Source organism: Physeter macrocephalus, chromosome 9 (assembly GCF_002837175.3).
Source record: "Physeter macrocephalus isolate SW-GA chromosome 9, ASM283717v5, whole genome shotgun sequence".
Classification (NCBI taxonomy): domain Eukaryota; kingdom Metazoa; phylum Chordata; class Mammalia; order Artiodactyla; family Physeteridae; genus Physeter; species Physeter macrocephalus.
In genome coordinates, this window is record NC_041222.1 from 68,117,259 (window position 1) to 68,142,413 (window position 25,155).

The 25,155-nt window shown below is 38.1% G+C and overlaps 2 protein-coding genes across 7 annotated transcripts in view; one reads left to right on the forward strand and one right to left on the reverse strand.

Moving 5' to 3' along the window:
• PLAA (phospholipase A2 activating protein) overlaps window positions 1-12,959 on the reverse strand; it is a 36,321-nt gene extending 23,362 nt beyond the window's left edge. Inside the window, exons 1-2 of the mRNA XM_007108984.4 lie at window positions 12,638-12,959; window positions 6,156-6,349 (exon numbers count right to left, since the gene is read on the reverse strand). Of these exons, the coding sequence (XP_007109046.1) occupies window positions 6,156-6,349; window positions 12,638-12,786 (343 nt within the window). The 5' untranslated portion in view covers window positions 12,787-12,959. The remainder of the gene's footprint in view (window positions 1-6,155; window positions 6,350-12,637) is intronic.
• Window positions 12,960-13,190: 231 nt separating this feature from the next.
• The window catches only part of IFT74 (intraflagellar transport 74), an 87,403-nt gene continuing 75,438 nt past the window's right edge, over window positions 13,191-25,155 (forward strand). The window contains exons 1-4 of one of the 6 annotated variants that reach the window (XM_007108986.4): window positions 13,191-13,320; window positions 15,342-15,532; window positions 20,111-20,405; window positions 23,666-23,801. In XM_007108986.4, the coding sequence (XP_007109048.1) occupies window positions 20,286-20,405; window positions 23,666-23,801 (256 nt within the window). In that variant the 5' untranslated portion in view covers window positions 13,191-13,320; window positions 15,342-15,532; window positions 20,111-20,285. Of the gene's footprint in view, window positions 13,321-14,963; window positions 15,533-15,556; window positions 15,705-20,110; window positions 20,406-23,665; window positions 23,802-25,155 lie in introns of those variants that run through there. The other 5 variants (XM_007108987.4, XM_055087228.1, XM_007108988.4 and 2 more) reach the window with 5 other exon arrangements.

Sequence of the window (25,155 nt, forward strand, 5' to 3'; positions counted from 1 at the left end):
TGTGCCCCACAACGGGAGAGGCCACAACAGTGAGAGGCCCGCATACCACAAAAAAAAAAAAAAAAAAAAAAAAAGAAGGTCATGATATCTAGATTGAATGAACCCACAAAAGTGCCCAATGAAAGGCACTTTGAGAAACAGAGATAGACATGCATTGTGAAATTTTATAACATTAGAAATAGAGAAGACTCCAAAAGTTTGGGAGGGGACCAGAAAAGTGTCCCATAGAAAAGATGGGGAATCAAAATAGCATCAAACTTCTAAATAATGTTATACACTAAAAGACAATAGAGCAATGCCTTCAAAATTCTGAGGTTAAATGGTTTTAACACAGGATTCTATGTCTAGCCAAAAAATCAAATATTCAATAAGACTAGAATAAAGCTATTTTCCAATATGCAAATACAATATATGTAACCCCCATGTCACAGCTTTCTTAGGAAGCTGCAACAGCTGTATTACACTAAAATGAAAGAGTAAGTTAAGAATGACAAAACATGGGATCTAGGAAATAGGGAAATCCAGGATGATATTAGCCCAGGTAGTACCAATCCAACAGAAGGCTAGAAGGTTACAAGAGGAAGTTTCCAGGAAACACATGGAACATATAAATATTTTAATGTGTGTGGTAGCCATTAGTGATATTCATCAAATATTTTCTGCTCTTCACCTTCTAAGCAAATGGTAAGACTGAACTCCCCAGTTCCTTTGGCTTTAGGTATGCTACATGACTTGTTCTGGCATTGAAAAATGAGCAGAAATAATGTTACTTCCAGGTGGAAGCTTTGAGGACAAGTGCACAATGAAGCCATGCTCCCTCCCCGCTACTCCAATATCTGTGAAAGCACATGTTGCAGTGAAGCTTCTATCATCCAGATCCCTGAGTGATTACAAGGAGCAGAGCCCCCTGCTGCACTAGATCTATAAGAAGCAAAGCAAGCTTACTGCATTAAGCCACTGTGATTCTGGAGTTGTCTGTTACCACAATGTCACCTAGCCTTACCTGACTGATTCAGAATTAGTAGCAAAAGTGAGGCACTGCTGAAGCAAAAAGCTGAAATATATGGCAGTGGCTTAACAGGCAGGTAATGAGGAGACTATTATCACAGAATAGAAGGCTGGTGCTCCTTATCATGTAGTAAGGAACATCTGGTAAAGCTGTTACCGGCAATAACTCAGGACATGACAAACTTGTAGTCTAAAGAAAGAGGTTGGAAAACAGGACTTCAGTGATGGGTGTCGCTTACTATTGGCCACATTTGGCTAGGTACTAAAAGAATGGAATGAGATCAAGAACTGCCTGGTTCCCAGCCAGAAATGAAGAGTCCAAACTTAGGGATTTGCAGAGTTGGAAGAGCCAATTGCTTCTCAAGCCCAAATGAAAAATGTAAACCCAAGAAGCCCTTTCAGCAGCAAAGGACAACTGAAACCCAGCCATGCAACAGGAACAAATCAAAAACATAGCCATCCATCTTGCACAGCGCCAAACCTTCCAAATGGATTTAAAGCATTTTCAAAGCAAAGAAAATTAAGGTTGTTGTCCTGAAAATAAATGCTTTCACCTGGGAAAATAACTCAGGGAAAAGAACCTGAAGGTTCAGCTTTCCAACTAAAGTCTGAAAGGCACAAGGTTTCAGTAGCTAAATCTGAAGAGGCACACAGGGAAAGGAGAGATGGGGAGTAATACAGCAAATCTAGACTACAGCTGAGGTATGACTACTGACAAAGAGATCTGACTGGAAATCAAACAGGTAAAAAACATAAGTTTTTCAGAGAGTTATGCTGCCAATAACTAAAAATGTCCGTGACTGTTCAAGACTTAACACGACCCTTGTGCACCTAGCTCCCACAGGCAGAAAGCAAGATGAAAAAGTTGGTTAGTCCTCAAGGAGGGTCAATGTGACCAAGGAGAATAATAGAAAAGAATCCCAGAGGGTTAAAGGAGAGCCATGAAGAACAATGGATTGGGAAACCCCTTTTGGAGACCAGAGGGAACTGATCACAAAAACCTATCACTCTCAGAGTAGGGGGTCCTTGAAACAGCCACCCATCTGAATTTCAGTTGACTACAGATTAGAAACTGCTGTCTTGCATTGTTCCCTTTTCTGAATGGGAGTGCTTCCTCTGATTACCCTCAATATTCCACAATTGTGTACTGAGTGAATGGGTGACAGATAACTTGTGTTTTTTGTTCCACGGGATCTCCAAATTTAAGAGGAACTATTTCTGGACCTGATGTAGAAACACCTGAGCATCATTTCCCTGATGTTTAGAATACTATGTATCATCCAGAAATTCTTAATTTTGAACTTGATGCTGCAACTGGATGGGACTTTTGGCTTGTCTGACATTGAGAGAGAAGTGGGTATATTTTGCCTGCAGAAGAGAGCAAGCTGAGTAACTAGTGACCAGAGGCAAACTGTGGTAGCTCTCTCTTTTTGGGCCCTGGCACTTGCCTCCTCCATTACCTAAAACCGCAACTTGTAACTGAAAAGTGTTATGTATATATTGACTAAAAAACAGTACCACTCTACCATTTAGAAAATAAAATTTGGGCTAGAAAGCTAACAAAAAAATGACATGACATAAGGATGTCAATCATTAATTTCTTTATCTCCTACTTACTAATGTGGTATGTTTTCAATTTAAAAAAGAAAGAAAGAAAGGAAAGAAGGGAGGAAGGGAGGGAGGGAGGGAGGAAGGAAGAAAGGAAGAAATGACATTTGGCCTCAAACCATCAAGTAACTTAACAAAATAACAAAAGATGACCTTATGATAAAGTAGAAACAAACCAGGCAGACTTAAAATGGCCAATAACCCCACATTACATGGACAAGAATATAGTTCTCAGGAAAAAAAATGCCAACAGCCCTTCTGTATATGAAAAAAATGACCCCTCCATAATGAGAGATGAAAACTGGCCCATACTAAAATATCATTTTTTACTTATTTTGGCAACAATCTAAAAATCTGACAACATACTTTGTTGATAAGGGAAACAGGGACGTATATACTGCTGCTGGAAATGCAAAAAAAGTTTTAACACCTAATGTGGGGATTTGGCAATAACAAAATTAAATATGCATTTACCCCTTGATCCAGAATTAGATATCATACCTACGTTACACTCACAAAAGAACAAAATGACATATGCACGAAGACACTTGCACTAGCAAAAATTTGGAAACTTAGATATCCATCAATAGGGGACTGGCTAAATAAGTTAAAATAGCTATAGTACAGCTACACAATGAAATACAATGCCATAGTAAAAATGAATGACGATTTCTATATACTGCAATGAAGTAATCCCTAGGACAATATTATCAAGCAAAAGTAGCCAGGGCAGAAAACTGCAGTAAGATACCTTCTATCTAAGAAAGGGGCAACATAAATACACATACATACTTGCTCATTTTTTTTTCAGAAAGAACAGAGTTAATAAAAACAATTAGTTACTTATAAGGATGGCGGGAGAAGGCAATACAGACAGAATCCAGATTTCTCTGAATGCACCATGTTGAATAGTTTTTTCTTTGCAACTATGTATGTTTTATATAATTACAAAACAAAATTAAGTTAAAAGAAAAATCCTGGCGAGCACCACTACAACTCAAATTGAGGTTTCTAAATACTACCTCCCACTAAAAGAAAAACAAGGCTTCTTGGCAAAATGGCTGATTTCAGGTCTAGAACATGCTGTACTGCCAAAAGCAAGGAAGACTACTGAAGGTCGTATCAAGAGGCCACAGGAGCCAATTTTTTAAAGAGGTTTCCAATCAAATATGCGACAATTTGAGAATCAAAAAAAAAAAAAAAAAAGATGTTAGGGAATCAACTCATTCTGAAACCCAGTAAAAGAGGTGAGAAAAGGCTCAAGAAAAGTACTTATCCTGTCTTCTCTGTGTGTCTCACACGGTAACCAAACAGTTGGAAAGTTCTTTACAGAAGAAGTGTGGAAAGTTCTTTACAGAAAAATGCTAGCTATTCAATCCAGAAATAATGGTAGAATTAGAGTATAATTTGCAAATTTTAATGAAATATTGGATCTATGCAATGATCATCAGTAGATGTTAAAGACTTATTTTCAAAGGCTGATGGGAATTTTATAAAGAATGGATGAATCTTAACATCATGAAAAGGAATATTACATGCCTCCTGTTGTGCTACAACAGAAAGTATACAATTCTTGCTCAAAACTTGAATCTGAATCTGATCAAACTTCTAGATCTAACAGCTTACAAGACTACGGGACTGAGGAACATGAGGCTAGAGAAATGAGGCTTTAACCAGTGGAGTTCAGATTATAGGAAATTCTATAGGTAAAATAAGCTGGTTTCAAATAGAGAGGGGATTTTTAAAAAGAAAGAAACCAACAGATCAAACGACATGTGGACCTTGTTTGGGTCACAATTCAAACAAACTGTAAAAAGAAACATTTGAGACAACTGGGTAAATTTGAACATTCACTGGATATTTGGTAACGAGAAATTAGGTTTGGTTTTGCTTTAGGTGTGATAATGATATTGTTTTTTAAAAAGAGAGAGGGACTTCCCTGGTGGCGCAGTGGTTAAGAGTCCGCCTGCCAGTGCAGGGAACATGGGTTCGAGCCCTGGTCTGGGAAGATCCCACATGCCGTGGAGCAACTAAGCCTGTGCGCAACAACTACTGAGCCTGCGCTCTAGAGCCCGCGAGCCACAACTACTGAGCCCGCGTGCCACAACTACTGAAGCCCATGCGCCTAGAGCCTGTTGTCTGCAACAAGAGAAGCCACCACAATGAGAAGCCCGCGCACCCCAACGAAGAGTAGCTCCAGCTCGCCACAACTAGAAACAGCCCGCACACAGCAATGAAGACCCAACGCAGCCAAAAGTAAATTAATTAATTAATTAATTTAAAAAAGAGAATCCTTACCTTTTTGAGGGGTCAGAAAACTGTGGCCTGTAGGCCATCTGTTTTTGTACAGTGCACAAAGAATGGTTTTTATATTTTCAAGTGGTTGAGAGAGAAAAAAAAGGTACTTCCTGACATGTGAAAATTATATGACACTCAAATTTCAGTGTCCATAAATAAAGGTTTATTGAAACACAGACATGTTCACTCGTTTATCTATTGTCAGTGGCTGCTTCTGCACACAATGGCAGAGCTGAGCAGCTGTGAAAGTGACTGTATGGCCTGCATAGCCTAAAATATTTACTACCTGGCCCTTTACAGAAAGTTTGCCAAACCCTACTGTAGTGCTATATATTGAAGTATTTACAAATGAGATAGTATATTGGAAATTTCCTTTAAAATAATATTTTGGAAGAAGCAGAAGATGAAGCAAGATAGGCCTTGTGTTGATAATCCTTAAAGCTATGTAAATACATGAGTAGAAAAGATCATTACACTATTCTCTTTTATGTTTGTTTATATATAACTTATAAAATACTGTCTCTACTTTTGTATATATTTGAAGATTTCCTTCAAAAAGTTAAAAAAAATCTGTATCACCCTGTATTAAAGATTTCCCATACCTACACACAAAACATTTTACAAACTCCTTAAAGAAATTAAGTTTAGAGTGCTTATGGGCCATACTATTTGCTTACAGACGTCCCAAACTATCCCAGATACATTAAAAAAAAAAAGTAGTACACATACTGCATTGATTAAGCATATCATTTTATAACAAAGAGCTGTTAAGCAAACACAAATCCAGGAATATAAAAGAATCAGAAATACAAATCACAGAAAATGCTGTTCAAAAGTATTAAATACTCTCAAATAATGATACCAGAACCCTAAATACATTCCTTCTGGGGCTTCAATTTGCTGCATAAATACAGACATAACAGCCCAAAGATAAAGAAGTGCTCTCAGTTTTCCTGAGTAAATGAATTTCTTGCACAAGATAGCTGAAAAACCAAAATTACAAAGTATATAAAACCATAATCTCTTCCTTTTTACATATATAATCATGTCAACCATTACTGATGACAATAAGTCTGTAACAGAGAATTTGCAGAACAATGATGATCCAAAAGGTTTTCATTAAGCCATAGCTATAGGTAAAAAATAATAATAATAAAAACTAGGGAAAGCAGATATAAGAATTTTATCTTCAAAAGGATGAAACTTATTCAAACAGAAAAATACCAAAGCATTATACTCACCAGTATTTTTGTGACCTTTTAGTACATAAAGTGGCGCTGGACTCTCCAGTGAGAAAATGCAAATATTGTGGTCATTTCCTCCAGTGGCGATTAGTCCATGAGGGTACATGTCACTTGAAGGTATGATGCATACACAAGAGACAAAATTGGAGTGGCCACTCATACAGTGCATTTCTGTAAAGCCCCTGTTAGGACTGGAAAGACATGATAATTAATAAGATATACATTTATCCTCTGACTTAGCCTAGGACAGACGTTGTCAAAGTACTCATTTTCTTTTAGTATCTAGATTGAACTTTATATACCACTTTAAGAATCTATTGTTTTAAATTAAATATTAAATACCTAATTTGTCTTAGCTACTACAGAGGCTTAATCAGATTAGGAGACGTTTAATTAGTGTTTCACTGTTAAGAATATGTTAATTAACAGAAAGAACAAGGAAGGAAAGGAAAGGAGACAAATATTATAAGTGTTTTTCTTTTTCCTCCATCTGCATTTCTACTTATCAGTGATTGTTACCGTAAGAAATCCCTGGTGAAGTGAAACATTCATGCAATAAGGATAATGGAATCTACTATCAATAAGCCGTAAACACATTGAGGACATTTGCACACTGTGAAACATTAACTTAGTACTCATTAGTATAGCGTGTGTATCTAAATAGCTAGACTATCAATCACTTTCAATATGCAAACTAAAGGAACTAATACAGGGACATATAAATGACTGCTCTAGGGACACAGCATATTAATAACTGCCTGGGAATTAGAATGATTACCAATTTGTTATACACATCCTTCACTTAGCACCACTCCCTTACATAACAAGTCAAATAACAGATTATGATATACTATATGTGGAAGGCAGTAAGTTAGCTGTAGAGGGGGATAAAATAATTATATCCCTGATTCAAGCTAAATCAAGGAGTTTGTGATCTAGCTGAAGGAGATAAAACAACTGTACATAAAAGAGAAGACTCCCAGATAAAGACTGCACACATGCCCATCTATATTCACGCCTTTCCCAAACACCACTACAACAATATGTATAATGTATATTTTATATCTATCTATCCATCTCTGTATATTTTAAGAAAGGCATAAACCCACAAGGCCAGAGAGAATAAGAAAAAAACCAGAAATATAACTGAATACTGAAAGCTGACAGAAAAGTAGTAAAGGCCTTAGGATACTTGAGAAAAATGAGTTCTAAGCAGGCATCAGGAAAAGTAAGAGGCCCAATTTACCAATGAATCTGCAGAAGGCTCAAGAATTAGCAGCACTATGTACCTCTAGAAAATGGGAACAAAAAACTAGAATTAAGAAGACTAGTTGAAAGTCTTTGGAATCAGACACAGAATCATATCAAAAAATCTTCAAAGAAAGGTATTTGATAGTAGCTATTTTTAACTTGTTTATTTTGGTGTTTTTTTTTTAAAGTGTGGCTTTAGAAACTTTTTTTAAAATTTATTTATTTATTTTTGGTTGAGTTGGGTCTTTGTTGCTGCGCGCGGGCTTTCTCTAGTTGCGGCAAGCGCGGGCTACTCTTCGCTGCAGTGCACAGTTTTCTCATTGCGATGGCTTGTCTTGTTGCAGAGCACAGGCTCTAGGCGTGCGGGCTTCAGTAGTTGCAGCTCGCAGGCTCTAGAGCGCAGGCTCAGTAGTTGCGGCACACGGGCTTAGTTGCTCTGTGGCATGTGTGATCTTCCCGGACCAGGGCTCGAACCCATGTCCCCTGCATTGGCAGGCGGATTCTTAACCACTGCGCCACCAGGGAAGCCCTAGAAACCATTTTATCAATAAGCCCAAAGAAATGTAAAAGATAGGACATGTTTAAAAATCTATATTATATAAACCACTAAATCTACCTAAATGTGTCCCTTAGCATTCCCCAGTACAGACGGATGCTTATGTGTATCTACCATAGTGATCTGTGAAGCTCTTAATGGCAGAATCCAGACCTGGTTCTTCCCAAGTTTGTAGCACAATGTTGTACATGGTAATCATTAAGTACTTCTTGAATCAGTGAAAAAATGCTTTAGGCATCAAGAAAAAAAAGAAAAAAAAAAAGACAGACATTCCAGCCAGACAACTGCCCCTCTTGTACCCAGCGAAAGTCTGAAGTTTTTTCTTTAGAAAAGGTGAAAGTCTTTGGCTGGGGGTAGACACAAGGCACAGTTGAGCCTTGGGGTATGAGAAACATGTACATTCACCATGAAGGCCAAGACCACCAAAGACAAAACCTAGAAGCCAGGCAATCATCCTCTAGGCAGGAGATCAGCCCTATGAAACAGTCCAGCCAGATAACCCTACAGTGAAGCTCATAGCCATGAAGCTCCACCGATACACAGATCTTCCAAGGAGTTTTTTAGTTCTCCACCCTTAATGGAAAGCACAGAATAAGAATGACCAGACATTTGGGGTAAAATAGTGACCAAAACAAACAGGGAGGGGAAATAACCAATTTGGAGCAAACAGACCACTAAGGAGAAAATAACTTTAAAAAAATCGGCATTGCCATCCTTAGATATAAGATATTGCAACCATGAAACAAAAACATAATTTCACAAAAAGTTAAGGCAACTGCTGAGGAAGTATAGTAGAGAGAGAAAGAAAGAAATTTATACAGAGAAATTAAAAACCAATTTAGAAACAAATTCAATATATGAATAAAAAGTTCCAGAAAAGAGGACAGAGAAAATAAGATGAAACCAAAGAATTTAAGAAAAAGTCCCAGAACTTATGGACATGACTTACGGACATTAAAAGGGACCACACTTAATGAACGTGAAAAATGAATGAATATAGACCACCTCCCAGAGAGAAAAAAATAATAGGTCAAGAATAAGAATGGCTTCAGACTTCTCAACTCTCACACAGTGAATACAGTGGAGCAATGGCTTCAAAATTCTGAAGAAAATTTGGAAACTACAATGCTACAAACATTTAAATTATTATTCAAGTAGCTAGGCAGGCTAAAATCATGTTCCAATTGCAAGGTCTTAATACATTTATTATCACTGCACTGTATTTCAGGAAGCTCCTGGAGGATGTGCTCCAATAAGGTGTCAAGGAAGAAAACCAAGAAAGTTAAAGGATATTGATAATAGAAATCTAACACAAGAGGTCCAAAAAGGGGTTCTCGAGAAGACAGTGAAGGGAGATCCCATGATTAGCTGTGCACCAGAAGCAGACAGACCAGGTCAGAAAGTTTTCACCATCAGGAAAATGAAATTGTTATATATCCAATGTGTCTAGAGGTCTTGAGAGTTAGACAACTAGCAAACAAAATGAAGTTGAATTAGTGATAAATACATAGAAAATTAAGCAAATGAAAACCAAAAATAAGACAATTATTAGCTATAGGGAGATCATAAAATTGTTGAGGAAAAGTTATCATAGTTTATTCCACAGCTCAGGTGTAGATAGACTCTGTACAGTCACAAAACACTGATTTAGTCTACATTAAATTAAACTATGTTATAAGGATCAGGACATAGAAAGGATGCATATGTGATGGGGGTTGGTAGAGGGTAGAAATGAGAGCTAAATTTTCATATCTCATAATAAGAACTAACAGAAAATGCTAAAACAGAAAACTAAAAGAAATTTTAAATGAAAAGAAATAGTAGTATATAGCACTTTATATACAGATGCGGAAGCAAAATTCAAAAATAAGCCATGAAAAGAGATGAAAATTTTGCCTCCAAGAAAAGGGAATAGTGGGTTGGAGGGTAGGAAGGGAATGGCTCTAACTTCTTAAACTCTGCAGAACTACTTGACTAAGGACCCAAGGTGCTGAGTGCATACATGAGGGAGAAGTCACTCCAGCCTTGGCATGGTCAGGGAAAATTTAACACATGGTGTTGAATCTGAAGTTGGCATCTTTCAAATATGGGTAGTTTTCAAAAGGCAAAGCAATCGTTGGTGACAGACTTGGGAAATCCAGTTTACTGTGAGGTGGGCTTCTAGAGGCTTGAAGCAGTCTGCAACAATGGCATGTTGACTGGTTCAGTTCAACGTACAACGAAAAAATGGCACCTCCATTCTGAAGCGCCTTCAGAAGACCGGGAGGCTTTCTGGGTTTTCAGGGGGCTCTTGTGAAAGATGAAATATCTGGTTTAGTCCACCCTAGAACTACTTTGCCTGCTTGAAACTAAATTAAATCCCCCCATCATTACCAGTCCATCCCTACATTATCCACCCCAATTCAGAGCCCTATCAACAATGTACGTGAGAAAATAAAAATGTTTACTACTTGGCTCCAAATCTTTTACTGCACTTCAGTAGTAATATACTGAATTATTAGTATTAATATACCATGAAATAAATAGAAATTGTCAGGATGTCAGCCTTGAGGACACTTTTTATCACACTAAAGGTACGGTTGAGACACTAGTTAGGATGCCTAAGAGTGACTATGAGATGCTCTACCACAGCACTTGGAAATGAGAGGAAAACAACCTTATCTCACCAATCACTCACTATGGAGCCCTGTGCCTGGTACAATGCAGGCTCTCAATCCGTGTTAATTGAATACCACATGAATTCTAAAAAACAAAACCGAAAGACAACATGAACTAAGTGAAAAGAACCAGTTTTCAAAGAGAGGGTCATTGCAGCTCAAAGTTCGCCAAGTTCCTGTGATCCAGTGATAAGCTCCTGTCAACCTAACACAGTCCTACAATGTAAAAGTTTGAGATTTAGCTGCTCAACAGAATTCAACTATTACAACAAGCATCCTTTAGCTACTCTTTACTGCAATGTTCATATCCTACTGGGCATGTGCTTCTACTGAACAAAATTTTAAAGGTACAAGCTTAATCAGTAATTTGTACTCAAATACACAGAAGTTATGTATCAGTGTTACCAAGTGGTTTGGAATATCACAGAATCTTAAGCATTAGAGAAGACCTTATCTAATTCAATATAGGAGTTTCCTCTACAATATCCCTAGTTTAGTCTGTCGTATTTTGGCTGCACTATTGCAAAAGCCTCTAAACAGGTCTCCTTCCACATTTATCCCTTTGCGATTCATTCTCCAGCTGAAGCTAGCAGAAACTTCTCCACAGGTAAATCAAATAATGTTGTCCTCTTCTTGAACTCTAAAGGCTTCCACCTACTAACTTCTTTCCTCAGCCCTCTTCCCAGAGCAGGATCTGGCTCCCGCCAGCCTCTAAGACCTGCCCTCATCTCACAGTTCACTCCCTCCTGCACAACGGGAACTTCCTCCTTCTCAATCCAGGGCCACTGTGGTTGCTCTTCCTACGGTCTACAGTGCTCTTCCAATTCAACCCTTCTGGTTCCTCACTCCCTTGACCAGCTCAAACTCAGTATCATTTAAGAAAACAAATACCAAAAACACCTTCCTCAGAGAGGCTTCTTTCTTTAACATCGCTCTCCACTCAATTCTATATCTTATATCTATATTTGTCTTCTTCATAGTACACATGCCAATGTGTAATTATTTATTTGGTTGTTTTTTCATCCATCTTCCCTCCCAGACTGTAGGCAAGATCTATAAATACAGGAAACTTGTCTGTCCTTTTATTCTTCTACAGGATCACAAACAAATACGAGGCACTCAATAAACAGTTATCATCTGAATTTATGGATGAAAACGTACGGTTTCAATGAGTGAAACCTCTGATGGGAGAGTTACTACCTGAAGTAACTTACCTCAGTTTTTCCCTATCTGAACTGAAATCTGTCTTCCAGGTCTTAAATTTCCTGTTACAACAACTAAATCAGGACTAAACCCTTGAACTTGATTTGGACTGGAACTTAAACTTCTGTTTCCTAATATTTTTTTGATTAATCTCTCTGAAAATCTTTTGAAGGCAATGGGCTTTCTCTCCTCAAGAAAACACACTCCCCCACATCCAGAAAACATTTGAGGGGTTTCATCCCCTCCGCCCAAGTCCATCACATAACCCCAGACTAAGAAAGTGTGAGGTGGACAACGTGGAGAGGGGCCAAGGCAACTTTTTGCAATGCAATTTTTGAGAACCTTAATTCTCAAATTTGAGGGAAGACTACAGAACAAATTCCAGGGAAAGAAGAGGACTTACTTCAATTACACATGCCAGATGCTTTCACACGGCCTCATTAAGGAGGGTACATCTGGCGTCAAAAGTTTTTCAAATCGAAAAGAAACAAAGGAAATCATCGTCCACAAACTGAAGCCACAAAAAATAAGAAGTTCGTCCAAGGTCACTCAGTCGTTTAGTGGTCAAGTTCGGACAAGAAAGTAGGTCTCTGTTCCCCCAACCCGGTGCTCTTTCCACGTAAACCTCACTAGTTTCTTACACTATGTGCCCAGACTGCCAGTGCTCTAAGAACTGGGAGGGAGCGTGGACCGTCGGAAAGGCCGGGAAGAGAGCAAGAGGGAAGGATAGGGCAGGGAAGGGTCACTCTCTTCCCAGACGCCGAAGGAAGCTTGCAGCACAGCCGGGTAACAGCGGGACTCGCAGCGCTCACCTGTCTGGGACCCAGAGGCGGGTGGTGCGGTCTCGGGACACGGACACAAAAGCCCCCGGTGGATAGAGGCAGCATACCAGGCCCCGCACGTCCAACTCGTGGCCCGGGAGCGAGCAGCTCAGCCGGTACCTGGCGGCGCCGCTCGCCATGGCCCTAGTAGGTCCGGCGCCCGGTGCCCGGGCACCGCGCGAGATGAGTCCGTCGGGGAGGCCGGGCGTGCAGCGGGAGAGGGCCTGAAGGTGAGAGGCGTCGGGACCGGAAGAGCCCGAAGGCCGGTGCGGAAGGGCGGCCAGGAAGGGGCGCGCCCAGCGGGCCGAGTGACACAGCAACCCTGACGTGCACACCGGAATTCATCATCGGCCTTAGCCCGCCATGACGCAGAGTGTGTGCGTCCCGACTGCTGAGGCCGTTGAGGAACCGAGGCTCGATTCCCTCATGCGCGCTGGACCGCCAGCGGACAAAGAGATACCACCGTCCGGCCCCTCGGAGTGGGCGCCCGAATCCCGGTCCTTTCCGAGCCAGCGTCCTCGCCGAGTCCCGGCTGAGCTTTTTATTGTGATACCGGATGTGGGCCGGACTACAAATCCCACAATGCCACGCGCCAGCGGGGCGTGAGTCGTAGGCGCGCCAATCCGGATATTTCAAATCTTAGTCCGCTATGCTGAGGGCTGTTCTGTGGCTGAGTGAGTTTGCGTCGCGTGTAGTGTTGGGGGCAGGTTTACGCCGCCGATTTCCCCAAACCTTCTCTGAGTAGTTTCCCGAAATTTTTTTTTTTTTTCAATCTAAACTTTTTTAAATTAAAACGAGAGAGCTTGGGGCCAAGGTGGAAACAAATCACTTTCCTTGAATTCTGTGAATACTAAACCGGGTTTCTGGTACTTAAAAAAAAGTTTTATTTTATGTGTTAACTCAAAGATTTAAAATTTTCTCTCAAACTGTCACATCTCTATACAAATGGCAAATGCTGGGTCTAACTTAACATCTGAAAACACTAAGGGAGAAATGTCAGTAGCTTCTTTGTGAGACAACATACGGAATAGTTGGACAGTTAGAGGTTGTAGGAGAGGAAATATCTTTTTTTCTTTCTACTCTTCTAGCAGAAAAGATTTCTGATGGGGCTCTGTAACAAAAGACAGAGTAACAAGAGAAAAACAGGTGTTTTAACGTGTATCTCATATATACAAGGGGGAAATTCAAAGATGAATAACTCAAAGAGGTGACGAGATTGGGCTTATATAGCATCTTAACAAAGGAACAATAAGTTTTTACACAAGCGATAAAAGAAAAGAACTTTTAAATCTTTAGAGGCAGCAAAAGGGAAGCCGACTATATGGGAAACTAACAGTAGTTAAAGGCTAATTAGTAAAGTTTTTATGTAGATTCTTCTGGTGCAGTCTCCAGGATGGTAAAGGTCTAAAGTTGTCTCCAGTGATTAACTTTTGTCCTTCCTGGTTAATCTCCAATGATTAACTTTTGTCCTTCCTGGTTAAGAAGCAAGGAGGGGCACTTTTGAAAATTTATATTCTGCTTTTAAGCAAATAGCGGAATAGCTGAGAACTTTTCCTGTACCTGCTTTTCAATTGCCTTCCCCTCCAAATAATCCTTATAATACCAAGGTGGCATATTTGGGGATGGCAAATTCTACCACCCTTTACTACAGCGACCATAAGGATAACAAATGACCACTACAAATATGTTGGTCTCAAATGGAATAATTACATGAAAATGTTTTACAAACTTTGAGAACTCAACCATATGACATTATTTCATTTTGTATTGCGCTGATTTTAACCTACTTGAAGGCAGGCATACAAGAGAATAAATTTGGGCATAAAAAATGTATGCAAGATGGGAATAATGTGAAAATGTTAAAAGTCCAATATGTATGTATGTTTAGAGCTCCCATCACTTTTTTTTTGAACTTCCATCATATTTAAGCTGTCTATAGGAAGACTGGAAAAAAAACAAACTGCAAGTTACTTTTATTAGAGAAGTAGGATTCGAGACGACGTAATTCTCATTTTTTAAAAAAACCATATTTAAAAAACATTTGATTTTAAAATAATTATTTTAAGACCACTTTGCTTTTAATTCAGCCCTCCTCACAAAATAACTCTGAAGGGAAGCCTAAAGGTATAAAGCTTTCAATGAAATGAAACATATGGTACCAGAATCGCATCAATACTTAATGCTGCATCGTGTATGTTGTGTTCCTTCCTTCTAACAGGAAGGAAACCACTACTTATGAGAAACAAAGACTGTATAATGAATGCTGCCTACCACAGAATAACTTCAAATAATTCTTATTAAAAAGTCTGATGGGGCTTCCCTGGTGGCGCAGTGGTTGAGAGTCCGCCTGCCGATGCAGGGGACGCGGGTTCGTGCCCCGGTCCGGGAGGATCCCACATGCCGCGGAGCGGCTGGGCCCGTGAGCCATGGCCGCTGAGCCTGCGCGTCCGGAGCCTGTGCTCCGCAACAGAGAGGCCACAACAGTGAGAGGCCCGCGTACCGCAAAAAAGAAAAAAAAAAAAGAAAAAAGTCTGATGTATTACAAATGATGTTACACAGCGATATGATAAAATTCGCTGGAGTGAGTTCAGGTCATGCACACAATCAAGAGAGGTTACTCTGATTACAAAGAAAATCAAAGTTTTAAAATAAAATATTCTTCCCTAGCCAACTCGCCGTTTTCTCCACCTTCCAGAGGTATCGAGGTAACAGAAGTTAGTCCTCAAACCTCGCGAGAATACTTCACTCTCGCTTCACTGAGCGAAGGCCGAGGATGGCCAATCAGGAGGAGGGGGCGTCACCGCGACCAGCCCCTGTTGCCGGGAGACGCGAAGGCAAGCGGCCTCTAGGGGTTAGGCCTTGAGGCCCCAGGAAAGCTGCGCGCAGGTGAGCGAGGCGTCTCGGGTGAGCTAACGGGTTCGCGGGCCCGACTGGAGGGCTACGCGGTGGTGGAGGGCTCGGAAGGAAGTGCGAGTGCCCTTGAGTCGTGCGACTTCGCTCCTTTCGCTCCCCGCCGCGGAGCGACCTCCCTCCTTCCGCGCCCTCAGCGCCGGCGGAGGTGAGAAATCCCGGGTCCAAACTCTCCCTCTTTGCCTCCCTTGCTGATTATCTTAGCCTTGGAGATGCTGATGCGCTTCAAACAAAATAAATCCAGCTCTTAGGTGTTCTCCGCCAAGGAAGTCCCATTTCTAGTCCGGCAGAGCGTGAGGAGAGACCTCAAACAGTCCCCTGAGGAGACCTGCCAAGGCGAGACCAGAGGGAACGATTCGAGCGCCTCAAAGAGAAAGTTTACTGTGGGCCGAGGGATTTTACTCGAAGTAATAATAGATTTCTGTCTGTTGGTCAGAGCGGAAGGGACTTAGCAACTTTCCACTTCTTCATATATGTTAAAATGGTTGATTCGGGGAGGATAATGATTGTAATAATTAGGAGCCAGATGTTTCATGTGAAGTATCTGGAATCGTCACAACGGCTGTGCAAGCTAGAGCTCGCTGCCCCACTGCAGATGAGGAAACACGTCCAGAGGGGATAATATGGCTGGTAACTGACGGAGCTCCGTTAGCATCCCTAAACTTTATGGAACCTCTCTGGTTGTGTGAATAACCCCAGCGATTGTGTGAACATTTGAATGACTAACCCCGGAGTTAGTGGCATATTTGTTACTAGTGCCCCTCCCTTTTATTTTACCCGGTGGAACTGATCTAATGCTAACTAAACTTTTTCCACGATAGTGAAGTAGTGGCAAAGAAAAGCAGGTGGAAATTCTATATATCGTACATTTTCTTAAAGTTCCTCAGGAAAGCTGGATTAACACTGACTAATTCTGCTGGAAACAGGTTTATTGTATTAGATTTCTCTGGGAGAAACCGTTTTGACCACAGACCTTGTCTGCCTTTCAAAAAGTTGTTTCATGAAACTCACCTTTCTATTTGAAATAATAATAGTAGTAATTCTACTACTTTGTCCGAAGAGTTCAAAACGGCAAGAAAATAGAATCACGGAGCTAGTTGGAACGGGAAGGTTGTAAGTTTGGCGTGAACATATTAAATATAAAGTGATAATGAGATACTTGATTAGAAATTCCCAATAAACAGTTGAAAACTTAGAATTGGTGCCCAGATTAAAGGACAGAACAGGAGAAACTGATTTATGAGTAATCAGCCTAGTTCAAGTTATAAGAAAAGGATGAAATATTATGGAGAGACGAGAAGTAATCCAAGGACTGATCATGAATGATGCTAAGGAAAGCCAGGGAAGAAGTACTGGGCATGGGCTGTAGAAACTGAGAAACCATTTTAGTTCGAGAAATGATTTGTTTCCTTTTTAATAATTTAGTAAATTTTTGTAACTGACAATGCCTTCATGTGGGAGGAAATTCAGACGGTACAAAAGAACAGAAAGTTTTTGCCTGGCCCTGAGATATATGCTGGGGATATAAAGATAAATAAGATCCAGCTCTTGCCTTCAAGGTAGAGAAATACTTAAGCAGATTATTTCAATTGGTGTGATAGGTCCTGGGATAGAGATGTGTATGGATCCATCGTAGCATTTAGGTCAGTCCTGTAAATTCAAATTGAAGAAGGTGGGGGTGGTTATGGTCTGGTCGTTGAAGGATTCCTAGGGAGGATAACAGGCAAGATGTGTGTTATTCAAGGGGACCACTCAGGAGGCCAGTATAATAATCCACTTGAGTCCATGAGGCCATGAACAGTACTATAGGAATGGAGAGGAAGTTAGATTTTAAACATTTAGGCATAAAATCAGTAGTATTTCATTAGCTATGGGAAATGAGGAAGAAGGAGAAATCAGGACTACGTTTCTGACTTGTGTGGCTAGGAGTTGGTACCAAGAGGAAGAGCAAATCTGGGGGAGATGACAATGAGTTTACATTTAGATATATTTATTTTGAAATACTGATGATATATTGAAATGGAAATGTCAAGTAATTATTTGGATATAAACACCTTGGAGTGTGAGAAGTCAGGACTGGAGATAATGGTGTTGTGAGTCATTAGCTTATTGTTAAAACCCTGAGTGTAGATGAGGTGGCACGATGAGAGCTTAAAGAGGAAGAAGAAAAATAGACTGTGGATGATATCTTGAGAAATGCTGCTAATAAAGGCAGGTAGAATAAGATGGAGAGTGAAAAAGGAGAAACAGGAGGGGAGTGTCACGGAGATGGTTTCATGTAGGAGTGGACACCAGTAACAGAGAGATGACATTTACATTCCTAGCTGCATTGGCAGGAACCATTTGAATGGAATAGTAGGAATCCAGGAGATAGAGGAAGTGAAAAAGTAGAGAATAATGGATATAAGCTATTTTTTAGAGTTTGCCTATGTAGAAAAAGGACATATAAGACTGTATTAAAGGTGGTTTCAGGATCAAGAAATTAGTTTTTAAGGTTAGGAAAGAATGGAACATGATAACAGACTGAAAGAAAGGAGGAAGTTTAAAGACATACGTAAGAGCTGGATAATGCCCCAAAGGAGATTGGGGCAGGGGTGAGGGAGAAGGAAGTTGGCAAGGAGAGGGAAGCTAATGTCCCAGAGGTATGGGATCAAGAGGATAAATCAGAATAGAGACTGATCTTGAATGAGAGAAAGGATGGTTATTGAGATTGGAGGTCAGGGTGGATATAGGTAAGTTTATGTGCTCCACATGTGATAGATTTCATGCCTTAATTTTCTCAATTATGAAATTGATTCATCTGCTGAGAGTGGCAGGAACAGACTTAATTAGAAAAGTGGTTAAGAATTGGCGTCATCAAGGACAGAGTAGCTTATAAAGGATGAATAAAATAATTTCTGAGATGAGGGTCCATCTAAATTTGGTTACTATGGCTTTGCAGTTCTCCAGTCTGTACAGTCTTGGGATTTCCATCAACAGTGTTCAGCAGTCCAGGTTGAATGTAGCGAATAGTTTCTGATTTTGCCAGAAGGGTTGAAGAAGAGTTCGAGGATGCAAATTTGTTGATGGTGCTCATGAGACAGTAATTTAATATTGAGAAGGAAAGGAGTCCTTGAAACTGACCTCCTCAAGGTCACTAATGGTTTCTTGGATGGGGATTCCAATGGACGAGTATTCATCTTACTTGAATTCCCAGCAGAAAATGGCATTGACCATTCCTGCCTTTTCTTGGCATCTCTGACACACACTCCTGGTTTTTTGTTTGCTTTCTGAGTCTTCGTTTTCAGTCTCTTATACTAGTTTCTCCTCTTCTGTGCAATCTCCAGGTATTGACATTCCTGAGGCCAGAGTCTTGGACACTCTTTTTCTCCATATTCTCTCTCTAGTTCAGTATCTTTAAAACTCTTTTGAACATGACCTATAATAGGACATATATTTTACATTATAGACCAGTATACACATATGTGTAAATTTATATAAATATAACTGAAAAAAAATTTAATGAAACAGTACTCTTCCTATGTGCAGTGAACTCTCTTGTATTTTCTATTTTATTTCATATTTAAACCATATTGGTCATAATCTGCTAAATTGTTTTCATAAGCTACTGATAGGTTGTGACCCATAATTTTAAAATGCTATTTTAAATTATTAGCCAAAACTTTAAATAATAATATATTCTGATGAGTAAAGGAGGGGGCTGGTAAACTGGGAGAGAATGAGTGAATAAAGGAAATAGTTTAAGGGGAGGTGTAGTGAGAATAAAGGTGAGGAAAAGGTAGAAGGAGAGGAAATTAAGACCAGAGAATAAAGTATTTAAATTCAGATATTTGAGATGAAACAATTCCAGATGATGACAAGCTCCAGCTCTGGCCATGGCTATGAATGACTAAAATAGAGTTGAAATGATTACTGAAATTTAGGTTAGGGAACTGTGAAGCTAGAATGTTACATGTTGAATCCAGTATCCGTATGGAAGTCATCCAGGATGTTGGTGGTACTGGAATAGAGGACTGTGAACAAAAGACTTCAGTAAACACGGGGGAGAGATTAGGAGGTCCCTAGATAAAAGCAACCAAGAAAGATCCAAGGCAATATAGTTGCATTATTTGGTCCTCAAGGGAAGAGAATCCTGTTTATTTTTTAGAAAACTTGGAAGAATAATGTTTTGACAGTGACATTGTGGAGCAAGGAGAGTGCGGTGTACTTCTTTGCTTTGGAGTTGTGGGACAGGAAGCTAAAACAGCCTTCACTACCAAAAGCATTTTCAGGAGAAGACGGGAACCTGTTAAGGCAAAGTGTAAAAGGAACTATTTATAACAGGATTGAGAATATAAAGGAGTTTATTTTAGGCCAGAAATCACAGAGAAAATATCGGCAGAGAAGAAAGATACTGGTTTTGCCGGGAGAGAGAAAGCTATGGGATGAGAGTCCAAGAGAGAAAGATACCTAGAGGGGCTTGCATTTTGATAAGATAACAGGGAAATGAGGAGGGCATGATGTAATAAATGATTTCATGGTTCTAAATCGAACATTAATGTCAAATCTGAACAGAATTAAAGCAAGCTCAACCTTGTACATAGTGATACCTGGAATGGCAATTTGCAAGAAAAGTCATCATGGATTAAATGTTTGAAGGAAGAGTATGCAGGTCACTACTATCTTGCTACAGAAGACACCAAAGGAGACCTATTCCTTGTTTCCAAACAGTGGTTAAAGTGAGCAAGCAATGGCCAGTAATCACAAACCTTCAGCAGCTCGCCCTGTTTCTCGAGGTGGGATTGGATTGACAGGAAGGCCTCCTTCTGGAATACGACCCCCATCAGGAAATATTCGAGTGGCAACTGGAGTAAGTTTAAAACAAATAATTGAATTATTCTGCGTATATCCTGGTAGAATTTGGAAAGCTTGTCTATAATAAGAGATTCTTCTTTGGTTTTCTTTATAAAGAAAACATACTATTATATAAGTATGTTTTTTGGAAAACATCTAGAAGTATAAATGTGGGAGACTGTTTGAAAGACACTGTTAAGAGAAAGAGGCCTGCTCATGCTGATATTCAAATTTATTTTAAAGCTACAATAATTTAAGTGGTATAGTGTATTGGTGCCAAAACCAAGTGAAATGGAAAAGACCAGAAATGGAATCAGGCATTTAAGAATTTAATGAGTGATTAAGATGGCGTTTCAAATTAGTTGGAAAAACATGGAGTATTCAGTAGTGCATTCAAATAACTGGTAAACCATTTGTTTTAAAAAACCAAATCCCTCCCTCACACAGAATTCTAGATATTTTAGAAATTTTATATTTAAAAAATGAAACCATAAATGTATTAGAGGAAAATATAGGTAAGTATTTTGTATAAACTTGGCGTAGGCTAGGCCTTTGTAAAAATAACAGGAAACGTCGAGTACTGAAACGGACAGTATTTTTATATTTATGTATTTGAATTTACAAAAATTGAAAACATCATAAAAAGCTTAAAAGAAAAATGACAAACTGGTTAAAAAAAAGTATTTGCAACATATATGTCATACATAGAGTTCAGACTCTTAAAATGAAAAAGGAAAGTTTACTCATTTTTAAAAGCTCTTTCTGTATTAAAGCTATAAATCCTATGTCCAATCAAAATTCCTTGAGATTTCTCTTGGAGTAGGGGAAAGAATATCTTTGTAAAACTATTCTAGCATTCACCTAGAATGGTACAAAGGCAAAAATAAGAAAAAGTACAATACTCTAATATAAAAATATAAGTAATAAGTAAAACAGTGTTCTGGTTGCTACAACAGCCTAGAAACAAACTCTAGTAAATGTTAAGAGCTTAATGTAAGATAGAGAGTGTCATAAATCAGTGAATCAGTAAGAGAAACACACCACATTAGAAAGAATTGGTAAACTTTATAAGCTGATAATTCTAAGCAGAATAATATCCTGTAAGGATATTTATTACATTTTCATTATAATTATAATAGTGAAAATTTGAAAACAGCCTAAATGGCCTTACAACAGGTTAATCTTAAATAAATTATGATATGTCTATCCCTATAATCGGCTATTAAGTAGCCTTTAAAAATTATTTTCAAAAAATATTTCAGGAAATAATATATCTTTATAGTACAGTATTAAGTGAAAAAAGCAGTGTGGTGTCAGTTTAACATAAAGATATATATATATTTACATTTACGTAGAAAGAAATGAATACACCAAAATATTCATAGTTATTTCTCTGATGCTCACAAGAGATGGTTTTGCCTGTCTCATAAGGTGCGTGTGAGGAACTCAAGCTCGACGGTAGACTAATTGCAAACTAGAGATAATGTTGGGTCCTGTGTTTAATTCATAAGAAGAGCAGCAATTTTTGGAGGGAATAATTTTGTTAAAGTTAGGTTTTCTTAAAGTTTTAAGATTTTTCTAGAGTTTTAGGTAATATTATCAACATCATCAACTAATACTGAAATGATTTTTCTAAAGTCTTCATATATATGGTACTGAGCTAGGGTATCTTTTTCTGTTATTCTAATAGTAAGAATTTATGCTTGTTAAATATTTATAAAAGGAATCTGAAACATATTGGCCACCTACTGTTTGCCAGGTGCTTTAACTAATTTTTGCAATTACTAAAATAGTAATGCTTGTTGTAAAACATGCAAAGGAAAAGTGTCAGAGTTCCCTCCTTCTACCCCAGGTATAACCATTGTCTAAGGTGTGATGTGTATCCTTCTAGACCTTTTTCTATCCGTTTACAAACAGTAACACACATCCATATATAATTGTATGGTTTTAGTATTTTCCAAAATGACAGTGCTATATGTATACATTCTTATTTATCTTGTCCTTTTCTTTCAATAATGTATTATAAATATATTTCTGTGTGAATACGTGAATATCTACTCCATTCTTTTTAATGTGTGCAGTTTTAATTTATGCTTCTTCTCTATACTTTCATCTGGTAAATTTTTTTTAAAGTGATATAGTTATTTGAATAGCTGTCATAATTATGCTTGCATAGAGCCAAAGAGGAAATTATTGAGAAGGTTTATCCAAGGAGAGATTTAGCATTCTTTCCCAAAGATCACTCAGGATAATCCTGAACTCATTTCATTTGAATTTGTAGTTGACAGTATTCCTGTACACAATGTATTCTTTGGAATGTGTTACTGTTCCTGGCCCCCATACTCAAATTAATTACCACGTACTTCTCAGAGTCACTTGTGAACTATGTTAGCTGATAGAATTTGAGGCTACCAGCTAAAAGAATTAAAAACAATCAAAATCAACCAGAATGGTTGTATCTAACCTCTATCTAAAATTTCTACTACATATTTAAATCTACTACTTTATTCTTTGGGGCAGAGTGAGAAAAAAGAAAAGAGGGAAAGGAAGATAAACAAAAGAAGGATATCTTGGAACAGTTTCAGGCTGTCCTTTATACCTTCCCATGCCTGTACATACTATAAGAACTGACAAGAAGGGAGTCTTTTGACTTTTCCTCAGGGTGTATAATATTACATTAGATTCTGCAGACCTGAAGTAGAGAATCATGAAGAGTAATAATATGAATGCTTGCTGAATGATGGAAACTCTTTAATACTTACATCGCTATCTTGTGATGTAATTATATCTTTTTTTCTCAAGATGAAAATTTCTTTATTTTTTTCTGATTTTAATGGTAATATATACTTACTGCAATATGTTGAAAATATGAAATTATATAAAACATAAAATAAAAATGAACTATTATATCATTATATAGGGATAAACTTTGTTACTATTTTTTAATGTAATCCTCCAGACTTTATTTTACAAAAATGGAATTATAACCATTTCCTATGGTTAAATAAGAACAAATAGGTGGACATTTTGCTCCTTTCCAGTTTGGGAGTACTATAAACACATAGAATTTTAAATTTTAAAGAAATGTATTATTTAATTATCATAGAATTTTAAATGTTAATTTTATTTAATATTTCAGACATTTAAAAATGTAAGGAAAATTTTACAAATTATATAGAATCTTAGTTTTTTTAAATATTCTCTTTGCAGTCTTAACAATATTAGAGGCACAGTCTTTTTCTTGTTTATTATAACTGAATCTTGTTTGTCATTTAGATGCCACCTGGAACAGCAAGACTGGGCTCTCGTGGTGGTCCCATAGGGACAGTAGGAGTTCTGTCCTCTCAAATCAAAGTTGCTGATCGTCCTGTGACACAACAAGGTTTGAGTGGAATGAAAACTGGGATGAAAGGTATCTATTTTAAGAAGATGAGTATATTTTGTACAAGTGTTACAGTATCATATTACTAAATCAGAATTATAGACTGAAAGAGGCTATTTTACTCAATTCTTATTCCTTGATTCACAAAATTGTAAGGGTTAAATAAAAGAATGAATGTGAAAATTCATTGTGAACTAGGGAGTTATATACTTATATTAGCTATTTTAATCTTCATTTTTCTGAACATAGAAGTTTGCTATAACTTTTCCTAAATTGAAGTATAGTTGATTTACAATATCATGTTAATTTCAGGTGTACAGCACAGTGATTCAGTTATATATACATATATGTATATATATATACTCCTTTTCAGATTCTTTTCTCTTATAGGTTATTACAAAATATTGAGTATAGTTTCTTGTGCTATACAGTAGGTTCTTGTTGGTAAACTTTGCTATAACTTCAAGAAATTTGAAAATAATTTGAAGAAAAAAAAAGCTCAGGAATAAAAATTAGATTTCTAGTACTATATAGAAATATTCTGAAATACTTTTTTTTTTTTTTTTTTTGGTTTCTATACCAAAATGACACTGGTAAGGTATTTGTGTCTTTATGAGTAGTGAGTCAAGAAGTGTTACTTTTGGTAATAATTAATATTTCATTATAATGCTTAAGTAAGGACGTGAGGCTAACACATAGATTTATACTACATCTCTCATTATGCCTCTCTATGTTTAGAAAGGCATAATAATAACACTATATGTTATGATTCAGAAAGTTGGTCTGTAATATATATATAATTCAAAGCATGGTGAACTGTTTTATAATGAGTTTTTTACTTTCTGTATTTGTGCAAATGACTTATCAGGGATGAAGATACTCTACTGGTACAAAATTAATTATAAGATACCATACTACCTTCTGTAATACAGTATATCATGCCTTTCAGGAGACTTAAATTTTCTTACTTGTATTATAATACCCTTAGCTCACTAAATATTAAAAACCAATTGATTACTGGACTCCCCTGGTGGTCCAGTGGTTAAGACTCCATGCTTCCGAAGCATGGGGCGTGGGTTCAATCCCTGGTTGGGGAATAAGATCCTACAAGCTGTGTGGCATGGCCAAAAGATGTAAAAAAAAAAAAACAATTGATTATTTAGAAATGCTTGCTTAATAATAATTATCAATACTGTGAAGGAAAATGAGTCAAAATTTTGTAGTTGTTTAGTGTTTAAAAATGTCTTCATAGAAGTGTTTATGTGTAATATTACTTATTTAAAAACAAGGGTAGGGCTTCCCTGGTGGTGCAGTGGTTGAGAGCCCGCCTGCCGATGCAGGGGACACGGGTTCGTGCCCCGGTCCGGGAGGATCCCACATGCCG